Source organism: Dreissena polymorpha, chromosome 14, assembly GCF_020536995.1.
Source record: "Dreissena polymorpha isolate Duluth1 chromosome 14, UMN_Dpol_1.0, whole genome shotgun sequence".
Classification (NCBI taxonomy): domain Eukaryota; kingdom Metazoa; phylum Mollusca; class Bivalvia; order Myida; family Dreissenidae; genus Dreissena; species Dreissena polymorpha.
In genome coordinates, this window is record NC_068368.1 from 37932926 (window position 1) to 37957741 (window position 24816).

General features: G+C 36.5%; 3 protein-coding genes across 3 annotated transcripts in view; 2 read left to right on the forward strand and 1 right to left on the reverse strand.

Annotated features, from left to right (window-relative positions):
• LOC127857565 (serine protease inhibitor Cvsi-2-like) overlaps positions 1-2258 on the forward strand; it is a 3392-nt gene extending 1134 nt beyond the window's left edge. The window contains exons 2-4 of the mRNA XM_052394020.1: positions 221-343; positions 974-1153; positions 2167-2258. Coding sequence (XP_052249980.1) covers positions 221-343; positions 974-1153; positions 2167-2180 — 317 coding nt within the window. The 3' untranslated portion in view covers positions 2181-2258. The remainder of the gene's footprint in view (positions 1-220; positions 344-973; positions 1154-2166) is intronic.
• A 2033-nt stretch (positions 2259-4291) lies between these two features.
• On the reverse strand, positions 4292-8568 carry LOC127858339 (uncharacterized). The gene is made up of 7 exons (XM_052395396.1): positions 8383-8568; positions 7918-8052; positions 7559-7681; positions 7076-7215; positions 6771-6908; positions 5656-5747; positions 4292-4745 (listed from the first exon to the last, which is right to left on the reverse strand). Exons 1-7 carry the CDS (start codon positions 8450-8452, stop codon positions 4505-4507), a joined length of 939 nt encoding a protein of 312 aa, XP_052251356.1. The 5' UTR covers positions 8453-8568; the 3' UTR covers positions 4292-4504.
• Positions 8569-12021: 3453 nt separating this feature from the next.
• On the forward strand, positions 12022-16227 carry LOC127857299 (calmodulin-A-like). Its single transcript, XM_052393708.1, has 5 exons — positions 12022-12132; positions 13370-13513; positions 14014-14151; positions 15376-15483; positions 16124-16227. The coding sequence occupies exons 1-5, from the start codon at positions 12099-12101 to the stop codon at positions 16225-16227; spliced, it is 528 nt and encodes a 175-aa protein (XP_052249668.1). The 5' UTR covers positions 12022-12098.
• The last annotated feature ends 8589 nt before the right edge of the window (positions 16228-24816 follow it).

The following is a 24816-nucleotide window of genomic DNA, read 5'->3' on the forward strand; positions in this document are numbered from 1 at the left end:
AAATGGTTTTGTCGATTGGGAAAAAAATCCCGACATACAAACACATTTCAATTTCATTGTTTGAGCTATATCTCGCTTTGATTTTGTACAAATTCTGCAAAATTTTACTGGATCCTTTTCATTCCCGTTTCAAAATCATTTTTCTGCGAAACAACTTGTATTTATTGTACACAAGACCTGCTAACTCTAAAGGAATCCCCGTTTTCATTACTTGCTTCAGGAGTCGGACTCGTGTCCTGCGAGCAGTGTCAGGTGGACGCAGACTGCACTCACACCCACTGCACCGCGGACGCATCCGGCTATAAGATGTTCTGTGAACACGGCGTTTGTCTATGCGACCACAGTAAGCCGCTGATGTTGTCTGTGTTCAGTTGATGATGATGATGATGATGATGATGATGATGATGATGATGATGATGATGATGATGATGATGATGATGATGATGATGATGATGATGATGATGATGATGACGATGATGATGACAATGACGACAACGATGACGATGACGACTACGAGGGCGACGACGACGACGACGATGATGATGATGATGATGATGATTATGATGATGATGATGATGATGACGGTGATGATGACGGTGATGATTATGATGATGATGACGATGACGATGATGACGATGATGATGATAATGATGATGATGATGATGATGATGATGATGATGATGATGATGATGATGATGATGATGATGATGATGATGATGATGATGATGATGATAATGGTGATGATGATAATGATGATGATGATGATGATGATGATGATGATGATGATGATGATGATGATGATGATGATGATGATGATGATGATGATGATGATGATGATGATGATGATGATGATGATGATGATGATGATGATGATGATGATGATGCTGATGATGATGATGAAGATGATGATGATTTTTTATGATGATGATGATGATGATGATGTCCATGTTGCTGAACGTCCCTTTCCTATCAGACTATCCGTGCAAGCTTCCCAGCGACTGCCAGAGCCACTTCGGCTCTTGCTCCAGCGGCGGCTTCCTGGGTGGCGCCTGGCACTGCGTGGACAGCTCGTGCTCGTGTAGCCATAGCGGTGGTGGCATCGGCGACTGCCTCAATGGTAACATCCAGCACTGCCTGGGTATCATCGGCGGAAGTAAGTGTCCGTCGAACACAGACTGAGGAATTATGTTCTTGTTGTTTTGTCGGGCAAAGGTTAATGGGCAACGTGTGTTAATATTTTTAATTTGATGCTAATAATATAGACACAAACCAAAGGTGATTTGTATTGCCACCTTGTGGAGCAAAACTTACCGAGATAGCTTTGTTTGTTTAATTGGTGGAAATACTTTCAACAGAAACAACTGCATTTCTTAACTCTCTATGAATGCAAGTACCTTAAATTATCAGAGCTATTTAGAAGCATGCACCGCATACTCTAGTACCTTACACTACCGCATACTCCAGTACCTTACACTACATCTTACACTACATACTCTAGTACCTTACACTACATCTTACACTACATACTCTAGTACCTTACACTACATACTCTAGTACCTTACACTACCGCATACTCTAGTACCTTACACTACATCTTACACTACATACTCTAGTACCTTACACTACATCTTACACTACATACTCTAGTACCTTACACTACATACTCTAGTACCTTACACTACCGCATACTCTAGTACCTTACACTACATCTTACACTACCTATTAAACATTGCTTAGAACACATTTACTTTATACTTCTTGATGTTAAACAATTAAGGACGACGCTACAGGTTATCATCTGGTTTGTGTTATTGTTATCATGCAATGTTTCTTTGCATAGACGTGTTAACCCATTTATGCCTAGCGTCTGGAAAAAAAATGCCTTGGCAAACAGCGTAGACCCAGATGAGACGCCGCACGATGCGGCTTCTCATCAGGGTCTGCGCTGTTTGCTTAAAGGAATTTCTCTAAGAAATATTCTAAATATAGAAATAAACATACTTGATATCCCTAATTTTGGAAATAAATTGATCCAATTTAAAAGGATGGGACAGTCCACTAGGCATAAATGGGTCAAAACATCATATAGCCTGTTGCGATGTGCAGTATTAAACGTATTGAAGGTATGTAATACTATATAATATGCATCATCTATTTTACTTTCAGTTGGAAAGAAGTAAACGGACCATGTGTGTACCTTATACATATCAAACGTTTGCCTAAATTCCAGGAAATTGTAATAAAAATTCGTAACCTTGTACATTGTATGTTTTTCTTTGAGTTTCGACGAAAGATGTTTAGGAGACCTACTCAAGTTCAACGACATCTTGTTTTGTTTTAATAGCAATTGATTTGAATTTTTAGTTTAAACTTATTCATTTAAGCTCGATTGCATCAAATCCTAAGGCTTATTTATAAACGCTCTCGAGTCCGTTTCCTAGGAATAGAACCAGTTCTTGTTATATACGAGAGTGATATAAAGAACGCCCCCACTCTGAAGATCGAACCCGTTTCCTCCAGCTAGGTTGCTAAGCGGACATCCTATATACTACGCTACGGCTACCAGAATTAATTTGAAATGTTCTTTGAGATAGCTTTAATATTGAGCTTGTCTTGTTGCACAGTCAGTTAACATAGTGCATTTCCACACTTAAGGCATACAAAATACTGATTTACAAATTTAACAAGGTAAGCGTCGAATACAAATACGTGGATTTGCACGGGAAAATGTGTCTTTCTATTTATTGCCATATAAACATATATGTTTTAAACACTAACAGAGTGTTTTCTAGATGGTCATTGGCAATTTAATTTAAATCCCCAAGGAATACGCGTCCATCCGTTGCATATATGCGTTTATGATTGTCCAAAATTCAATTCTGACCAAGGCGGACATATGGTGTACTTCCGGTTACAAAATAAACTAAGATGGCGGTCCAAGAAAACAAACGCCATTTAAAAAGCAAAACCTCGTTTAAGTGTATCCTTTATAAATTACTAAAGTAAATAATTTGCTTTGGCTATATGCATACATACAATTTTCGCAAATATTGATTTCTATCAAACCATGAGACCCAGAAAGTTCTATATGAATGTTTTAAATATGAAAATTGCTTTGAATAAGTCATCTTAATTAAAGACCTCTTTGCTTGGTGGGGACATAAATTCTATAGCACGTGGCATGTATTAACATCATTATTTGTATGATGTAGCAATATGGTAATGTAGCAATCAAATGTACAGCTCTGTGATTAACCTTTGAGGTTTTTTGTATTTACATCATAATTTGGAGTTATGTAGCACTAAAATATACAGCTCTATAATTAACCGTTGAGTTGTTGAGACTTTGAGAGAATAAAAAGCAATTGTGTCAAGCAGCGCATTATAAAAAGTTAAACAATTATAAAAAGTAATAAAGTTATAAGTGCATTAATCTGAAAACAAAAACAAGATGTGTTTGTGAAACACTATGTCCACCTCCTCCCCGCCCATATATTTGACCTTTTACCTATAAGGATGACCATGACCTAGACCTTTCACCACTTAAAATGTGCAGCTCCATGAGATGCACATACTTGCCAAATATCAAGTTGCTATCTTCAATATTGCAAAAGTTATAACCAATCTTATAGTTTGACGCAAACAAACCAACAAACAGACAGGGCAAAAACAATATGTCCCACAGTTTAGACTGGGGGAAATAAAAAACGATTTATAGTGCACAATAATATTTACGAGTAAAATAAAACAATTTATGACATAAGAACAAAAAAATGTTAAGGCAAATATCAGTGATTACACATTCTTTATTCGATATTTCCAGCAAAGACAAATAACATTTGGTCACTTTTTCGCGTTTAGAGTTATCATTTCCGCTAAATGCTCCGGGTTTCCATGTAAATAAAGACTAAATCACTCATGAAAATGTTAATTTCTCTGACTATATGGATTAAAGACTATACTCTACAAGTACCATGTCCTCTATAGAGTAGTTATGTAGTACTGGTTCAGTATTCACCAACACATGTCCTCTATAGAGTAGTTATGTAGTCATGGTTCAGTATTCACCAACCAATTCTAAGACTTAAGTCTAAAAATTAGGAATATTCTCGAAACTGATTTGTTGTAATAGATTAACCCATTTATGCCCAGTGGACTCTCCTATCCTTCTTAATTGGATCAATTTATTTTCAAAATTAGGGGTGTCAAGTATATTTATTTCTATATTTAGAATATTACTTACTGAAATTCCTATAAGCAAACAGCGCAGACCCAGATGAGACCTTTTTTCAGGACGCTAAGCATGAATGGGTTAATAAAGTCCAAAATGATAAGAACTTGAATACCACTACCTATATAATACTGCATTAAGAACTTATATTGATGACACTAGCAAACTTTAAAGCCTGTAAACATTGGTACGCTGAAAGTTTTTTCATAGTTCTAAGTCATCTCTTTGTGTTTAATTTTAAGAATGGGTTGGTAAAAACGGACCCATGCCTGTTTAGCACGCGTAAGTGACGGCCGCGCCTCGAGTGACGTTGACGTTAGTGACGTCAAACTCGCTGCCGCTGTAGCATTTCTGACGTGATAGGTAGAGAGCGTTTGTCAAATAACCGTTGACGGCATACACGCCGAACTTGGAGCCGTAGTTGTTGCCGTAATGGAGCACGAAGCGCCCTTTGTCACTATTTCCGGCGTCGGCTGCCGCCTCCTTTTTGAAGCCGCTGATACTGGCATGCTCGCTTGAAACAAAAACAAGATAATGTGTGTTTAGAAAAAAATCACACACTATCTTTACTTAATTACTAAAAGGCCTATCTACGATGATCTTAAATTGCGTTTATAATGAATACAATTTTCCAAAAATGTCAGTCGAATCTCCCCGAAATGGCGGAAAGTACAGTCGCCGATTTATCCGTCCGTTCGAATTCAAATTTTTATGGATTGTCATGTATTGGGACTAAAACGAATTTCTCCTATAATCATTACCGTCTTACTCGGTGTCCATATTTCTGTTTCTCACACTGTTTGTTTCCCTATGAAATCTAAGACACTAATGATCCGAATACAATGAGAGCATTCTTATAGGATAGAACGATGCGCAACGTTAATACATGTAGATTGTGCCGGTGCAATGATTATTCAGGCATCTAATGCCCTTTGACTATTATAATGTCTCGGATTGTTTCCGCGCGAGATCTCAGACCCTTATGATCCGGATATGATGAAAATTGATATGCAGCATTAATTTTGTAATTGGCGGTCGTGGCGATTTGATTGTTCTGGGATTTATTGCCCTTTTATAAAAAATATATATAAGTCTATCAACATTTTTCGCGCAACAACCCTTGAGTTAACAGGTTGTTCAGCTCAACAATTTTTTTTTCAGGAATTTATTTTTTTTTTAATTAATTTCATAACATGGAACATGAAATCTATTCATCATTCTGTGTAAGAGCACAGGTACACATGATTCACTTTTAAAAAATATTATATGCAGTATACCTCACGGGAGTTTTCAAGTAATTATTAGATATAAACTCAACTAAATTCTCCTTATAGTTATTACACTCCAATTCATTAAACGTTAAAAATACACATGATGGCGTTAATACGTGTATTTAACGATATTTGTATTGAGCGCCAGTGTACCTTATGTGACAAGGCCCAAAAGCGGACTCCAACGAGACATCGACAGTGACATCAAATGCATCCCCGGAAATATTGGCACTCGGACATCGAACCTTGAAGATGGGGAAAGTGTATGACCATATATGATAATCATTTTCATCCTAATAATAAATCTAATGATAATTATTATAATAACCTATTATTATTATTATTATTATTAATATAATTATTATTATTATTGTATTATTATTATTATTATTATTATTATAAGTAGTAGTAGTAGTAGTAGTAGTAGTAGTAGTAGTAGTAGTAGTAGTAGTAGTAGTAGTAGTAGTAGTAGTAGTAGTAGTAGTAGTAGTAGTAGTAGTATTTATTATTATCATCATCATCATCATCATCACGTCGCACTAATTCTAAATGCACGGAAGTTCATAAAAGTGATTTTGAGAAAATCGCTTCTCAAGTTTTGAAATAACAAATCATGTATTATACAACAAGATATCTTTATAAAATGTTTAAAGGTGATTAAGATGTATGCAATCTATCAATTTGCAAAATTTAAAGACAATTGCTTTTAAAATAAAAAAGTTATATTTATTAATAATTTTGTTAATCTGTCGATTTGTGCAATTTTTTGGACTTTCGTGCATTTAAAATTAGTGGTACGTAGAAGACGATGCTATTTGCTGAATCCTACACAAAGACATTAGCGATTTTAGAATTAAAATGAATAGAAAATTGTCACGTTTCGCCAATGTTGACGGGTCAATAGTGCCTTAGTAGAGAATGGTACACAGTATGCCGTTTGTTGCATCGTGTATAGCTCGTCAAGCCCGACAAAATGATACCAAATATGCCATTTTTGCAATTTTTGACATTCGCGACTTTAGAATTAATGCGACGAACATTCTCATCCTGCTAATCATCATCATCAACGTCGTCTTCGGCATCGCAAAATCATCATCAGTAACACCATCGTCGTCTGCGAGGCCATCATTTTCATCATCATTTTCCCCTTTTTCATTTTCATCTTTTTCTCCCTTCTTATGCTTATATTTTTCATAACATTTTAAATCTATCTTCAGCATTTATATACAAACAGAGCATAAATATCAGTACAAGTGCAAATGTTTAACCTCCAGGCATGCAAATCGAAAAGATCCGTTGATTTTCCCATCGGCGTCCATAGGGCCAGCCGTAAAATTACCGAATGTGGCGGAAATGACGTCAATCTTCGTGCTCACCGCGGTTATAATGACGTCATCTGGGGAGTTCTATAGGAGATAATATGAGCTTTAATGTAAATCAATGATATGTAACAATTTTTTTTTGTCATAGTCATAAAATAACTCCTAATGCCTAAAATTTAAAGCTCTTTATAGCTTTGGTTTGTTCGTATGCCGATACAAACAATGAGATTTCAGCGGATATGACGACATACCTCCATGGAGACCTTCACGTAGCAGGCCCTGTTGTCCCATGCGGCCTCGGGGCCGTCATACCAGGAGAGGGGCTGATAGAGGTCACGTAGAGGCAGCGTGGGATTGAGACGGGGCTTCAGACGTTCTTCCATATCACCGCCTACAAAAGAAGAGAGTATATAAGTTATTTACCCGTGCTCAGGGAATCGGCACTAGCGTCTATTTCCCCCCCCCCCCCCCACACACACACAAGTTAATACTTGCTGACATAATTTATCCATTTACATCCAACCTGTTGCGATGCTTAGCTTTCAACTATTCAACTGGCTATTTTCACATTCGGTATGCGACATGCAATAATTTTAAACAATGCTGTGCTCTCATTGGTTAATATCGGAGGCGAGGTAGTCTTGCCTACTATTTCAGGTTAACTCGAAGATGGCGTAGATTGAGGATAATGAGGTCGACAACAATGACGTCTGTGACGATGACAGATCTCTTACCTCTTTCGCAGCGAGGACCAAAGAACCCATTGACGCATTGGCAAGTATCGTTGGTAAAGCATACGCCTTCATTAAGACATCCTGGATTGCACGTGGGCAGCTTCGCTTGCAGACGCTCAAGCACTAAAGCAGACGACTTCATATTTATATTATCTGCTTCACTATATAAATGCAAATTGAGATTTTGTACTGTTTACAACTTTGCTGAAACAAAAAGAGGGAACTTTTGTGGTATCATATGGTGTGATTTATTATATTTAATTTATCCGTATTTTCAATCTGCGCAGACCGTTGTTATTATCAATTATGCAAAATACTTTAAATGAGAGGCTTGCATTTGAGATTTTTAGACGCATTACCTTGACAACATCTATCACCGATCCAATCAGGACAGCTACAGTTTCCGGTTGCGGCGGAACCATCCTGTGTGAAGAATACCTCCATGTCGTAGACGCCGCGTGAGTCGCATTTTTCAACAATGGACCCGGAAATGGCTGAAAAAAAAACACGACAGCTTATAAATGATATAACGCATTTATTGAAACACGGCTCTAGCATACAGGGAAAATAACTGTGCGTGTGTGAAAATAAATATACATGTATACTAGTGGTCTCCCTTTGATGTAAACGGTTATGTTTATGAAGTTTCAACTTCTTTCTATTTAAAAAAACGTTTAATTAAATATATTAAATATGAAGATTTTGCCGTTCAAACGACGATTAGTTCCCTTATTATTTAATTTATTATTATATACTTTCCAATACTCACGTGGCGCAAATGGGCGGTCACGTATTTACGGTAAAATATACATAAATATGCTTACCACAATCACAGTACCGCAAGAACAGAGCAGAGCCCATTATGGGTATAAACAATATTTTCGTTAAATCCATTTTTGCAAAAGACGCTCTTGGTAACTCGCAAGAAAAATGAAAACAAATACTACGTAAACGAGACGTAAAAGCAACATCGGTTTAACTCCAACTAAAAACCCAAGTTCTTCTTGAGAGGAAAGGTTTACTGTGATATAATAAATAACAGCATAGACAGTGCTTCAAACGAATGATCTGAATAATAAATTATCATCAACAGCTTTCATTTTAGACAAATAACGCTGCAAGCAGTGTCTATAAATCTGTTTCAAATGGTATCTTGTCGCAAACTGTGCATGTTACTCAGTTCAAATATTACGACAACGAGATTCATGCCGTGTAGTTGTTTAGGTACGAATAACTTGCTGTATTGCATTTATTTTTTCAAGCGAAAAAAGGAAGCTTTAGTCGGACTGCTTAAAATTGGTACTGAACGTATTTCTATTCATGATCTTAATGTCGTTTGAGTTTACAATATAATTAAATAAATTATGTTTGAAACATTAAAAGTGTATGTGAACGATAATACAAAGTCACGAAGGCACCAAAACGTAGTAAAATGTGTTTACTACAGTGATTGAAAAACAAACACACATACAAAACATATCTTGCTGTTCCTATAATGTCGCGTCTATATCGAAATAAAATCACGAATAATCTTAACAGAAGAAAAAATCCACCGCGAGTATACAATTGCTGTAATCTTTTGATCACTACCTCTTCAGGTTTCTAAATCATCTATCGACTTAGCCTTGTCAATCAGTTTCAATCAAGCAAACGATAAGTCTTAAACATTTTAAATACTTGGTTGTCAGTAATGTCATAGGACAGAACATAATTACATTAACATGATAATCCGTATACGTCTGTCTGTGTGTCTGTCTGTATGTCTGTCTGTCGGTCTCTCTGTCTATCTGTCTGTCTGTCCATCCGTCCGTTCTTCTGTCCGTCTTTCTGTCCGTCCGTCCGTCCGTTCGTTCGTCCGTCCGTCCGTCTATTCATTGATTCCTACCTCTCTTCATCCTTCAATAAACCGCCTCCCACAATTCGTTAGACCGTTAATTCGATCGTTTGCATAGCGGTTATTTGCAACAGACCTATTATCGGAATGTTCAGAATTAATATTCCGACTTTTTTGTCAGACAGGCATATGTACAGAACTGATGGTTATAGTGACTGAAAATTTAAACCGAACGGTAAAACAATGTATGGCGCTAAAAATATTTCGTTTGGCCTAATACTGTTTAATAAGCGCGTGATTCGATGTGATAGAATTACTGTACGCAACAGTAATTAAAATGCTATTGTTATACAGGGTACACCTAATTAAGATATTTTTGTGATATCATAACTCGTTGTTTTATTGTACTATTTATTAAAATGCATATTGTTATACCCATCAAAACTTTAAAAAAATGGTTGACTTATGTACAAAATATATTGTAATTCCGTGGTTGGATAGATAAAATTGTCAACATGTGTGTCATAAAGGAAAAATCCAACGACTGATTAATTATAAACAATAGTTAATAGAAAATACTTTTTGCGGCGTTCTTTTCTATGTGATTCCGTTGATTGGTGGAGCTTAGTTATACTATAGGTAGCAGCAACCGGATTACATAGTTTTCAGAATATCTTCATCTACAAAAGGTATCATTATCAACAACCGACCGATTTACAATATGGATGAGGAGCAGGCGATACGCAAGCTTGAAGACGTTGTTGAAATTGTAAGTTTCAGAATAAAATTTAAATTGTATTCCGTTTATAATAACTGATTGCACCAATATGTTCCGTTGCTGTTTTTTCTTGTCTCGTTCCAGGGTTCCGTTCTTCTTTTATCGGTTGAATTTTATTTTATTTTAAGACGTTTTCAGTTACGGGCTTTTCTTGTATTCGTTCGTTTGTTTGTTCCTTCGCCCATCCGTACTATTAACTCCCGTTTCTACTTTCCTCCCTTCCTCCGACCCTCCCTCCCTCACTCCCTCCATCTCTTCCTTCTTCCCTTCCATTCTTCCCTGTCTCCTTCTTTCTAGTCCGTACTTCCTTCGTTCCCCCGTTATTTCCTGTGATCCTTCCTTCGTCTGTTCTTTCCTTTGTACCTTCATTCATTCGACCCGTCCGTCCTTCTTTCATTCCTTCCTCCCTTTTTTATTTCTTCCTTAACTCCTTCCTTAATTCCCTTATTATTTCCTTCCTATCTTCCTTCCATTCTTCTGTTCTGCCTTTGTTCCTTCAAAGACCAATAGCCATGTAATCGGTTTGCTGGTTGGTACATAAGCGAGTCGGTATTTAGTACAATAGTAGTAGTTTATTTGTGGATTACTTTGTTGCAGATGACGGATATGGCACACATCAGGCGAAGCTCACATTCAGGGCCCTCGGTAACGTTTGAAGTTAAGAAATGAGCCACGTGTAGTTAAGAAATTAGCCACGTTTAGTTAAGAAATTAGCCACGTTTAGTTAAGACATGAGCAACGTTTAGTTAAGAAATTAGCCACGCTTTAGTTTTAAAAAATTAGCCACGTTTAGTTAAGAAATAAGGCACGTTTAGTTAAGAATTGAGCCACGTTAAGTTAAGGAATTAGCCACGTTTAGTTAAGAAACTAGCCACGTTAAGTTAAGGAATTATACGTTTAGCTAAGAAATTAGCCATGTTAAGTTAAGACATTAGCCACGTTTAGTTAAGGAATTAGCCACATTTAGTTAAGACATTAGCCACGTTTAGTTAAGAAACTAGCCACGTTTAGTTAAGAAACTAACCACGTTTAGTTAAGGAATTAGCCACGTTTAGTTAAGAAACTAGCCACGTTTAGTTCAGGAATGAGCCACGTTTAGTTAAGAAATTAGCCACGTTTAGTAAAACATTAGCCACGTTTTAGGAAAACTGGGCTAAACGTGTAAAGTGTCGTCTTAGATTAGCCTGTGAAGTTCGCACCGGCTAATCATGGTTGAAATATTCCACTGTTATCGAAAAAAAAATCGTGATTCGTGTTTCGTGAAATCGAAAATAGGTGAAAAAACAATATACACACTATAAATAAAGGAAGTAGATTTTTTTATATGTAAAATATATACAATTCACTACGCACGCCCAATTTGCATTCTTGGGTTAACCATGTGACGATGATGATCAATCCACTGGCGTTAACTGGTACTTGCCTGGTACCGGTACCCAGTAAAAACAATTACCGAATATACTGAAAATATGAAGAAAACTTAACAGCTTTTTTAAGTATTGTAATATATCAGTTGTGATATTTTAATCAATAAAAACTAATAATTGTAAAAAGATACGGTATTTTACAACTTTTCTTTTTTCGTCATTCGTGGCTGACATGCCTTTAACAGATGGATAGATTGTTGCCAATTAAGACTTTTTAATCAGTCATTAATATTAAACTAAATAAGCTATGGTAAAATTTTTCTTTAATCAAACATAAATTTAAACTACGTTTAGATTAATCGCGCGATATTATAATATTGTCAAATTCTATTATCTTCGTATAACAATTGTACTCCAATTACGCCCAGTTATATATAATAACATAAGGTAGGCCATACGCATAGAGACTTTCTATTACTAACTGCTTACTATTGCTAAAGACAAATATATGTATTTTCATGTTTATATCGATTGTATTTTGGATTGCAGAGTGTAACGAAAATGCTTCCGGAAATAAGTCCGACACTTGTACAAGGTAAGTCGGTATAACATTAAATGTGCATGCATACATTCCCGTTTTCCTTGTGTATTTTACATATTATATATATTGTGTAGTCTATTTGAACAAAATTCATCGAAAAACAAAAGATGTGTTTGTCAGAAACACAATGCCACCTATTGCGCCGCTTTGAAGCCATATGTTTGATCTTTGACCTTGAAGGATGACCTTGACCTTTCACCACTCAAAATGTGCAGCTACATGAGATACACATACATGCCAAATATCAGACAGACAGTCAGACCGACCGACCGATCGACAGACAGACAGACAGACAGACAGACAGACAGACAGACAGACAGACAGACAGACAGACAGACAGACAGACAGACAGACAGACAGACAGACAGACAGACAGACAGACAGACAGACAGACAGACAGACAGACAGACAGACAGACAGACAGACAGACAGACAGACCGACCGACCGACCGACCGACCGACCGACCGACCGACGGACGGACGGACGGACGGACTGACAGACAGACAGACAGTCAGACAGACTAAAACAATATGTCCCCGATTTTCGATCCGGGGGCATAAAAATTCACTTTTTTGCAAGTTAGTAGGGCGACAATGAACACAACATACAACCAACAAACAGCGATTCTGTGACCCTAGTCATGCCATATAAATGAGCGGCACTCTGGTAAACTCTGAGCAGTGGTTGGTACATGCATTTCTCGCCTAGGCGACCAGGAATCAATCTTTAAATATCAGTTTGGTTGATGATCACTATTGCGGTCTGGTGGGTTTTCCTCTGGGTACTGCGGCTTCTCGCCACAAGTCAAAACCACGCCAAAAATTATATAATTTTCAGTAAAATAAATTGATGAAGATTGCAGCAAAATTTTTATAAAAGCGGACGGTGTCGTACCTGATAAGCCTTTTTGGATCGAACAGGCTGATCAGGTACGACACTTTTCTATCATGCATTAAGCACGGTTTTACAGATGGTGGCTCAAAAATACACACATTGAAAATTGAAGATTAGCCAGTAAGGGAGAAACCTGAATATAACCTGAAGTCCTTCATTTATGACAGGGACCACTGCTAAGCAGTGAGACAAAAACAACAATTGTACGAGACAAGACATACAGTTACACAACAAACAAACATTACAGAATAAAACTTAAAGCATAAATACAACAATCATTTATTTGATTTCTATTCATTTGATGCACACGATTGCCTTTTACTTGTTTCGCTTCAGAGGTGATTGAAGGGTTCAGCCTGTTTGACAAGCACAACCAGAACGGTCTTGATATTCACGAGCTTGCAACGGTGTTTCGAGCCCTTGGGCAGAATCCCACGGATGCCGAGCTGCACGAAATCATGCGAAACTACGATGTGAACCGTAAGTGTTTGTACGATCACAATCACCATCACCACCACCATAACCATCATCATCATCAACAACAACAACATCGTCGCCATCGTCATTATCAGCAGACGTATCATCATCATCCCCATCCCCATCATGATCATCTTCCTCGTCGTCATCATCAATATCCTCCTCTTAATCCTCATCATTATTATCATCATCATCTTCGTCGCCATCTTAACAATCATAACCATGATCCTCATCATCAATATATGAGTCGCGTTCTGAGAAAACTGGTCTTAATGCATGTGCGTAGTGTCATCCCAGATGGGACGACACTTTCCGCCAAAACTTGATTTTCGGTAAGGAGGGACTTCCTTGAAACAAAAACACCAAAGAAGCGGAAAGTGTCGTCCCTGATTAGCCTGTGCGGACTGCACAGGCCAATCTGGGATGACACTTTACGCACATGCATTAAGTCGAGTTTTCTCATCATCACTATATCATCAAACGCTCACCCATCTAAATCGCAGGCGATGGGGTCATACAGAAGGAAGATTTCGAGCAGATGATTCTGTCCTACATGAAGCCAATGGTGCAGGTACAGGAGGAATTGAGGGACGCATTCAGAATATTCGACAAGGACGGCAGCGGGTTCATTGACAAGACAGGTAATGCAATAAATAGCAGGTTTTAATGATTCTGAAAATGACGTCATTCTCGCGCGTGCGCTTGCCATCAGTGCCATGCCACTATCGTTTTTAGTTTTTCAAAGACAATTTATGTCAGAAATGGCATGGAGCAAGTCTTTGTATACAAATGCAGATTTTTTTTTTAAAGCACAAGTCGAAGGCAGTCTTAGTGACATTTTGTAATATTTAGTGAAAACTGCGTGATTTAATAGAATTTTTTTTTAGGGAGAACCGCCTTATATAAGCTTCATATATTTAGGGAAAAAGTCCTGTCAGTAGTAAAGCATCTATGTGATTGAACTAACGACTATTGATGCAAGTACCCGTGAAGCCGGTTGTCCCGAGTTTTACTACTCACATAATTGGCCTAGAATCGACAAACAGAAGGGGAAACCACTGTGGTGTGTTTGTTCGCCAGAAACTACACTGTTGCCTCCCTTTTCAGAGATTTTTTTTTTTTAACCAAATTACGTGCTGAGAAAACTGGTGTCTAATCCAAATGTCATTTATATTTAAATATATAAGTCGCTGAGTCTTCATATTTAGACATAAATAACATATAGTATTGGCTATCTTGTTAATATCCACGCGACCGAGATGCTTTAAATTTTGGTTCCATTTCGCCAGTCTATACCAGGTAGGGCAGTTGTCAGTTTGGGCATAACGATATCTGTGCCCTAAGTCATAGAAAGCCATCTTAACATGAAAAAGTGTCAGGTAAACTTTCTTCCGTGATATGTTTGAATAAGCGTTGAAAACGGTGACAAATCGCAATTAAACACAACGGAAGTTATTTAGCGTATTGTTCAGGTTCAGTTTAACTTTCTGTGTTTCAATTCGAAGTCCGTAACACTTTAGCATCATTGTTATTTGTGTGAAAAATCTTATCTTTGAAAAAGTAGTTGAGCCGCGTTCTGATAAAACTGGGCATAATGCATGTGCGTAAAGTGCCGTCCCAGATTAGCCTGTGCAGTCCGCACAGGCTAATCAGGGACGACACTTTTCGCCTAAACTTGATTTTCGGTAAGGAGGGACTTCTTTGAAACTAAAAATACCATAAAAGCGGAAAGTATCGTCCCTGATAAGCCTGTGCGGACTGCACAGGCTAATCTGGGACGACACTTTACGCACATACATTATGCCCAGTTTTCTCAGAACGCGGCTCAGTAGTCACAAGCCGTATATCGCGCCATTCCGTTGCAGAGCTGGAGAGTGTATTGAAGAAGTACGGGGAGCCCCTCACCCATCACGAGTCCAAGGAACTCATAGACCTTATGGACAAGAACGGAGACGGCAAGGTGGATATGGACGGTAGGTGTTAGCATCATGGTCTGGGCTCCTAATGTCTTGGAGAAAACTTACACACGTAATTAAGTCACAGGTGCGTATTTTAAAAGGTCCTTAAATAACACTGACGGTGAGATTCATTATATTCACAAAATTCATGAAGTCACCGGCTATTTCGAGGTCTTATTTTCTTAAAACGTCTGAACAAATATACAGACCATAAATACATAGAAACATTCAATAATATTTATCATTGTGTACGCAGAAAACTTTGGCTTTAGAACAGACATACGACCTCAAAAGTGTTAAGCTCAAGATTTCCATGAGGAATTTTGTGAATACCAACCAAGGCTGACACGTTGCAATGCAACTCACCCAACGCAAATTTCCATTTCATATATCAGTATTCGCGGAGATTTTCAGAAATGTCAATTTAGTAATCTGTCTCCGGAATTCTGATCTGTCAAACTGATGGATCCGCTTAACACTTTGTAAACCCAGTTATTATTTCCGCTTCCATTTTCCAATTTAACACAAAACCATAAATAGACCTATATGTGTTTGCAGTTTTTTTGCAACAGGGCTTGTATATATACTGATATAAGCTGCGAGTACGCTTCTACTGACTTCACTATATATTGCATTTGATGTCCTCTTTTTTTAGAGTTTGTGAACTTTTTATGCGAAGTGGATCGACCCAACTTTTTCCTTACGCACTATCCACATCACGTGAAGCTGAACGTGACAGACGAAACAAAGAAAACGTGATTATACATATGACGTCAATTACAACGTCATACAGATTAAGGACTCATGTGAGGCTCATTATGACTTCATACAGCCTAAGGACTGATATTTGTTCTCATTTACAAAGTCGCCCTAATTATTAGCCCAACGTTCCGAGTCGTACATAACATCGCCGATGTAGACACTGTGAAGCAACAGACGTGAAGCCATTGTGTGAGAAATGAATACAATGTGATTACTATACATAAGAAGAAAATGTGATTATATCTTTCGTGAAAAACCCCGCAACATTTACATGTCTAGCTTGTATGCAACGAGATTACGGCATTGCAAATGTCCGTTCGGAAATAGGTCTGAAACGCATAAAGATGAGCCATTATTTGTTGTTAATAAAATAGAACTGTAAATGTTAAGCTAATATTGCAATGTTATGCTTATGTGTAATGAAATCCGGTGTAGCAATTTTCACAAAAGGTTGTTAGCGGTTCCTGCAAGCGAATGAATGATCTTTTTAATAGGCGCCATGCCTGCTACCAAGATAACGGACTCAGAAATGCCTAGATGAGCAATCGGCCAGCAACGGTAATCTTAAGATCAATATTGCTGCTAACTTTTGGCACTGACCCCACATTAAACAGTTGTTATTAATCTTAAGATCAATATTGCTGCTAACTTTTGGCGCTGACCCCACATTACACAGTTGTTATTAATCTTAAGATCAATATTGCTGCTAACTTTTGGCACTGACCCCACATTACACAGTTGTTATTAATCTTAAGATCAATATTGCTGCTAACTTTTGGCACTGACCCCACATTAAACAGTTGTTATTAATCTTAAGATCAATATTGCTGCTAACTTTTGGCACTGACCCCGCATTAAACAGTTGTTATTAATCTTAAGATCAATATTGCTGCTAACTTTTGGCACTGACCCCACATTACACAGTTGTTATTAATCTTAAGATCAATATTGCTGCTAACTTTTGGCACTGACCCCACATTAAACAGTTGTTATTAATCTTGATCAATATTGCTGCTAACTTTTGGCACTGACCCCACATTAAACAGTTGTTATTAATCTTAAGATCAATATTGCTGCTAACTTTTGGCGCTGACCCCACATTAAACAGTTGTTATTAATCTTAAGATCAATATTGCTGCTAACTTTTGGCACTGACCCCACATTAAACAGTTGTTATTAATCTTAAGATCAATATTGCTGCTAACTTTTGGCACTGACCCCACATTAAACAGTTGTTATTAATCTTAAGATCAATATTGCTGCTAACTTTTGGCACTGACCCCACATTACACAGTTGTTATTAATCTTAAGATCAATATTGCTGCTAACTTTTGGCACTGACCCCACATTAAACAGTTGTTATTAATCTTGATCAATATTGCTGCTAACTTTTGGCACTGACCCCACATTAAACAGTTGTTATTAATCTTAAGATCAATATTGCTGCTAACTTTTGGCGCTGACCCCACATTAAACAGTTGTTATTAATCTTAAGATCAATATTGCTGCTAACTTTTGGCACTGACCCCACATTAAACAGTTGTTATTAATCTTAAGATCAATATTGCTGCTAACTTTTGGCACTGACCCCACATTAAACAGTTGTTATTAATCTTAAGATCAATATTGCTGCTAACTTTTGGCGCTGACCCCAGATTAAACAGTTGTTATTAATCTTGATCAATATTGCTGCTAACTTTTGGCGCTGACCCCACATTAAACAGTTGTTATTATTACAGAGCTCCAGATAAGGGTCGTATTTTCGTAATTACGAATTATTTTCAAGTCCGTTACGTATTTATTTTAAAATTTTGTCGTACCATTAAGAATTACAAAATCAAGTAACGAATATTATTTTTACATCGGTTCGTATCGATTTTTATTGATTTCTTTTCGCGTATTAAAGATCTTTGCGGTGCTTATATAGAATGGTTATCGGGTTTGTTTAACAAAGCGCATTGTTTTCCAATAAAAGCGGCGTATACAGTCTATCTGTCAAAAAACAATGGCGGCGCCCAGAGAGCGTCCTAAAAAACTGCAAAGCGTCCAAAAACACGCTTTTAACATATTGTACGCAAAGTGAGCCGAAGTTAAATGTTTATAAAGACATTATAGAAAGGTTCTTATACGATGTTGTATGTTCAGTTGCCGACACAGTCGGAAAAGCTAAACAAAAACGCGACACGACAGGTCCAAACTTAAACTAAAAAAAAAACATTGAACGAGTGGAAGGGACAAGTCCCGTGGCTAATCGTTGAAAAGATTGAAGGGGAGACCCGTTTTAAATGTGAAATATGTAAAAATTCATCTAAGGCATACAATCTAAACACAGTTTGGGCATATGAAGGTATTGGAAAAAAATATAATTGTATAATACTGAAAAGACGCTGTTGAACTCGTATAAATAAAGTTGCTAGTATGTTTATTTTGTTTTTTTTGCATGAAAATAACTATTATTATTTATTTTTAGGTCATTTAGAAAAAATGAGAATTATTTTCCAAAACTTAGTAGTAACGTTAAGAATAAAATTTCAGAGTTAAGAATTCTTTTTGAAAATCTGGTAGTAATTTAAGAATTTCACAAAACCTTATCTGGAGCTCTGATTAATCTTAAGATCAATATTGCTGCTAACTTTTGACACTGACCCCACATTACACAGTTGTTATTAATCTTAAGATCAATATTGCTGCTAACTTTTGGCACTGACCCCAGATTAAACAGTTGTTATTAATCTTAAGATCAATATTGCTGCTAACTTTTGGCACTGACCCCACATTAAACAGTTGTTATTAATCTTAAGATCAATATTGCTGCTAACTTTTGGCACTGACCCCACATTACACAGTTGTTATTAATCTTAAGATCAATATTGCTGCTAACTTTTGGCACTGACCCCGCATTAAACAGTTGTTATTAATCTTAAGATCAATATTGCTGCTAACTTTTGGCACTGAGCCCACATTAAACAGTTGTTATTAATCTTAAGATCAATATTGCTGCTAACTTTTGGCACTGACCCCACATTACACAGTTGTTATTAATCTTAAGATCAATATTGCTGCTAACTTTTGGCACTGACCCCGCATTAAACAGTTGTTATTAATCTTAAGATCAATATTGCTGCTAACTTTTGGCGCTGACCCCACATTAAACAGTTGTTATTAATCTTAAGATCAATATTGCTGCTAACTTTTGGCGCTGACCCCACATTAAACAGTTGTTATTAATCTTAAGATCAATATTGCTGCTAACTTTTGGCGCTGACCCCACATTACACAGTTGTTATTAATCTTAAGATCAATATTGCTGCTAACTTTTGGCACTGACCCCACATTAAACAGTTGTTATTAATCTTAAGATCAATATTGCTGCTAACTTTTGGCGCTGACGCCACATTAAACAGTTGTTATTAATCTTAAGATCAATATTGCTGCTAACTTTTGGCACTGGCCCCAGATTAAACAGTTGTTATTAATCTTAAGATCAATATTGCTGCTAACTTTTGGCACTGGCCCCAGATTAAACAGTTGTTATTAATCTTAAGATCAATATTGCTGCTAACTTTTGGCACTGACCCCACATTAAACAGTTGTTATTAATCTTAAGATCAATATTGCTGCTAACTTTTGGCACTGACCCCACATTAAACAGTTGTTATTAATCTTGATCAATATTGCTGCTAACTTTTGGCACTGACCCCACATTACACAGTTGTTATTAATCTTAAGATAAATATTGCTGCTAACTTTTGGCACTGACCCCACATTACACAGTTGTTATTAATCTTAAGATCAATATTGCTGCTAACTTTTGGCACTGACCCCACATTACACAGTTGTTATTAATCTTAAGATCAATATTGCTGCTAACTTTTGGCGCTGACCCCACATTAAACAATTGTTATTAATCTTAAGATCAATATTGCTGCTAACTTTTGGCACTGACCCCACATTAAACAGTTGTTATTAATCTTAAGATCAATATTGCTGCTAACTTTTGGCACTGACCCCACATTAAACAGTTGTTATTAATCTTAAGATCAATATTGCTGCTAACTTTTGGCGCTGACCCCAGATTAAACAGTTGTTATTAATCTTGATCAATATTGCTGCTAACTATTGGCACTGACCCCACATTAAACAGTTGTTATTAATCTTAAGATCAATATTGCTGCTAACTTTTGGCACTGACCCCACATTACACAGTTGTTATTAATCTTAAGATCAATATTGCTGCTAACTTTTGGCACTGACCCCACATTAAACAGTTGTTATTAATCTTAAGATCTATATTGCTGCTAACTTTTGGCACTGACCCCACATTAAACAGTTGTTTTTAATCTTAAGATCTATATTGCTGCTAACTTTTGGCGCTGACCCCACATTAAACAGTTGTTATTAATCTTAAGATCAATATTGCTGCTAACTTTTGGCACTGACCCCACATTAAACAGTTGTTTTTAATCTTAAGATCTATATTGCTGCTAACTTTTGGCACTGACCCCACATTAAACAGTTGTTATTAATCTTAAGATCAATATTGCTGCTAACTTTTGGCACTGACGCCACATTAAACAGTTGTTATGTTTGATGGCTTGCTGTATGTTTCGTTCTGTTCTGCATAGGCTTGTATTTAATTGTAAACAGATGTTTCGCAAGTTTCAATATTCCTATTTTTAATCTTTAATCACAGTCTTTAATATTCATCAAAGGAAATAAAAGCTCTGAAATCTCAAACTTAGTCTCAACTTTAAATATTGACCATTGAGAGTGGTTGTCCTATTTATTTTATTGATTTTATTTCAATTGGTTTTATACTCAAGGCTTAAGAGCAATCTTAATGTTTTTAGTCATAGACTCATTGAGAAACTAAGACTGTCCGAAGGCGTGTGAGCCCAGATCTTGATTTAATTTTGCTAAGATTACATGTAATACTAATTGGTGTTAAATAAAACCACAATTTCACATGCATAAAAGTCACATTTTATTATATGAAAAATACAGAATGAATCAAAATTGATTGCACAGAGTTTGCAATAATGATAAGACATTAAGCATGTACCACCACTAAACATTCCTAACTCTTTTATGTTGTTAAGTTATATAAAAATGAGCATTTTACAGACTATAAGTTATTCGTATCTCCTTTTATAACAAGAGGGCCTGAAAGGCCCAAAGTCGCTCACCTGAGATAACAAGATATCATTGGGACAAATCTTCTGACCAATTTTCACAAAGATCGGAAAATAAATGTGGCCCCTAGAGTGTTAACAAGGTTTTACTATAGCCCTATAAAGAAAAATGCCCCGCCCCCTGGCAGCCATGTTTTTCAACCGACCGGCATCATTTTTTTAACTCATCCAAGATATTATCGGGATGAATCTTCTGACCAAGTTTCATGAAGATCGGAAGTAAATGTGGCCTCTAGAGTGTTAACAAGGTTTAACTGTAGCCATATAAGAAAAATGCCCCGCCCTTTGGAAGCCATTTTTTCCAAGCAAACATAATTATTTTCGAACTCATTTAAGATATCATTGAGACCAATCTTCTGACCAAATTTCATAAAAGATTGGACAATAAATGTGGCCTCTAGAGTGTTAACAACGTTTTACTATAGCCATTATGGAAAAATGCCCCGCCTCTGGTGGCCATGTTTTTAAAGCAACCAAAACCATTTTCGAACTCATCCAAGATATCATTGGGACAAATTTTCTGACCAAGTTTCATGATGATCAGAAAATAAATGTGACCTCTAGAGTGTTAACAAGGTTTTACTATAGCCATATAATGAAAATAGCCCCGCCCCTGTTGGGGCCATGTTTTTCAACCAACCGGCATCATTTTTGAACTCATCCAAGATATTATTGGGATGAATTATCTGACCGAGTTTCATGAAGATCGGACTATAAATGTGGCCTCTAGAGTGTTAACAAGATTTCACAATAGCCTTATATAGCCATATAAGGAAAAATGCCCTGCCCCTTGGTGGCCATGTTATTAAAGTAAACCTAACCATTTTAGAACTTATCCAAGATATCATTAAGACAAATTTTCTGACCATATTTTATCAAGATTGGACAAAAAATAAATGTGGCCTCTAGAGTGTTAACAAGGTTTTACTATAGCCATATAAGGAAAAATGCTCCGCCCCCTGGCGGCCATATTTTTCAACCAACCGGCATCATTTTCAAACTCGTCCAAGATATTATTGGGATGAATCTTCTGACCCAGTTTCATTAAGATTGGACAATAAATGTGGCCTCTCGATTGTTAACAAGATTTTACTATAGCCATATATTGCCATATAAGGAATAATGCCCCGCCCCTTGGCAGCCATATTTTTCAAGCAAACGTAACCATTTTCGAACACATCCAAGATATCATTGAAACCAATCTTCTGATCAAATTTCATGAAGTTTGGACAATAAATGTGGCCTCTAGAGAGTGAACAAGGCAAATGTTGACGTCGCACAACGGACAACGCACGACGGACAAAAGGCGATCACAAAAGCTCAGCATGAGCACGTTGTGCTCAGGTGAGCTAAAAAAATCAATAAACAGTGAAGCAAACCAAATGATAATGTCTAAATCAAAGCAACAGCGCAGGATGATTCTTATTATTTTGAGAACAAATATAATATATTGACATTTAGAATAACAACTATGTTTTCTACTTACCAAGAGCCCAGAAAGTAAGTTAATCTTTGAATAACATAACAGCGATTAAAGACTTGAACTGAAATCCGTTCATGCATTGACAGTCTTTTATCAGCACTAATTATTATACAGTAATGTGTTAGAATGTTAATAATAGCATTTGACATCATATTATACTGTAAAAGAACACACACCAAAAGGCTGTTTTACTAGGATACAGCATTCAATAACCCGCCGCTTTTTACACCAAGAAAGATCACAAGAATGTAAATACTACATCTATCTACACAAAACATATTTAACCTTTCAAGGTCAAAATCACAATCGACAGTTCAGAGAACAGACCAATTACAATTGCATATATGTTTAACATCATTCTAAAGGACCATCAATATTATTTGTAATTATCTGTGTCTTATTTTTGTAAAGCAATGTAAATCTGCAAATAAAAAATAGTTTAGTCTTTGAAGTTACTTGATTCCAATTCAATCGTTATATAACAAACTAAATGAAAAGGTAAAATCACAAAGTTTTGAAATATCATAAATGTCTAATTTAAGAATGAATAACTGGTAAATGAAATTGTTGGTAATCCAAGTGAATGTTATGACATTCTTGATTACATGAACAATTCACTCATATGGAACATTACTGGTTACAGAGGATAGTTCACAAATATGGAAACGAGGGGGCCACTGGCCTTAGGTTGCCAACTTCAGACCAAAAGGAACTCAAATATTCCTAGCAACTTTAATGATGTTTCTGAAACCACGTCATAAATCAGTGGATATATCATTAGAACAAAACGTTCTCAGAAAATTTTATGAAGATAAAAAATATTTTACTTCATTTTGCCATAAAAATGTACTCATGGTTAGATAACTGGGGCCGTATTCCAGTAGCTTCTTAAGTTAAAAAATAACTTAAGTTGAAATATTGCGCAATATTTGTTCTTATCTCCGCCATTTTTTCTTTAAACATAAGATTTCACTTAAGTTAAATTCTGATCATAGCTTCATAAACTTAATAAATTTCTTTACTCTGTGTATTTTTTCTCATATGTTTAAAATTAAGTAAACTTCCTTTAACTCTTAACGGAATTTCTTAAAGACAAAAACACTAAGTGTCTCATGTTTTGTTTTTTACATTTCAAATTTAACTTAAGAAATTTATTTAAGAAATTTCTTAACTTAAGTGAAAACTTAAGAAGCTACTGGAATACGACCCCTGGTAAGTTTGATCCAGTGTCAAACAGACTGCCAATACCATCATAAGCTCCACTAAACTACTGGGCCTTATGATTTTCACAGCCAGATTTTCTATAAAAGTTTACATTTACCATGTGTCCCCTAAAAGTAGCAGGTGAAAAATTTGAAAAAAATTTAGTACAGGACGACAACATGATGCTAAAATAAAATAGGAACAATATCCAGACTCTTATACAGCGTTATAGCTTTGGGAAAAAAAAAATGAACAAACAACATATATATGGAAAACAAGTTACCTCCAGGATAGCCCAAGTAAGTCCTTAAGGGCATGATGTGAACAGATTTGGTCAGCGATTGCCATAAAGTCTTACATGCCAAATACAAGACTTCTGGACATGTAAATTTTGGTTATGATGCTTTAGCAGGCATGTGATGTTTGATATTTTGGATAAATTGACATAAATCCATTAACAATAGGTGAAGGAGTTTTAACTAATGGTTGTAAGAGTATTTAGTTGAAACCTAAGATCAATAGCTAAATTGCATTGAAAGTACTACTTATTTGAAATGCTCTCAGTCCGTTTACTGGGACAAGAACCAGTAATCATGGTGTCAATGGGGGAAATCTAGCAGTTACCACAGTGGGGTTTGAACCCGTGATCTCCCGGTTGCTAGACTGACACCATATCTACTACGCCATGGCGAACACAGCACATAAATG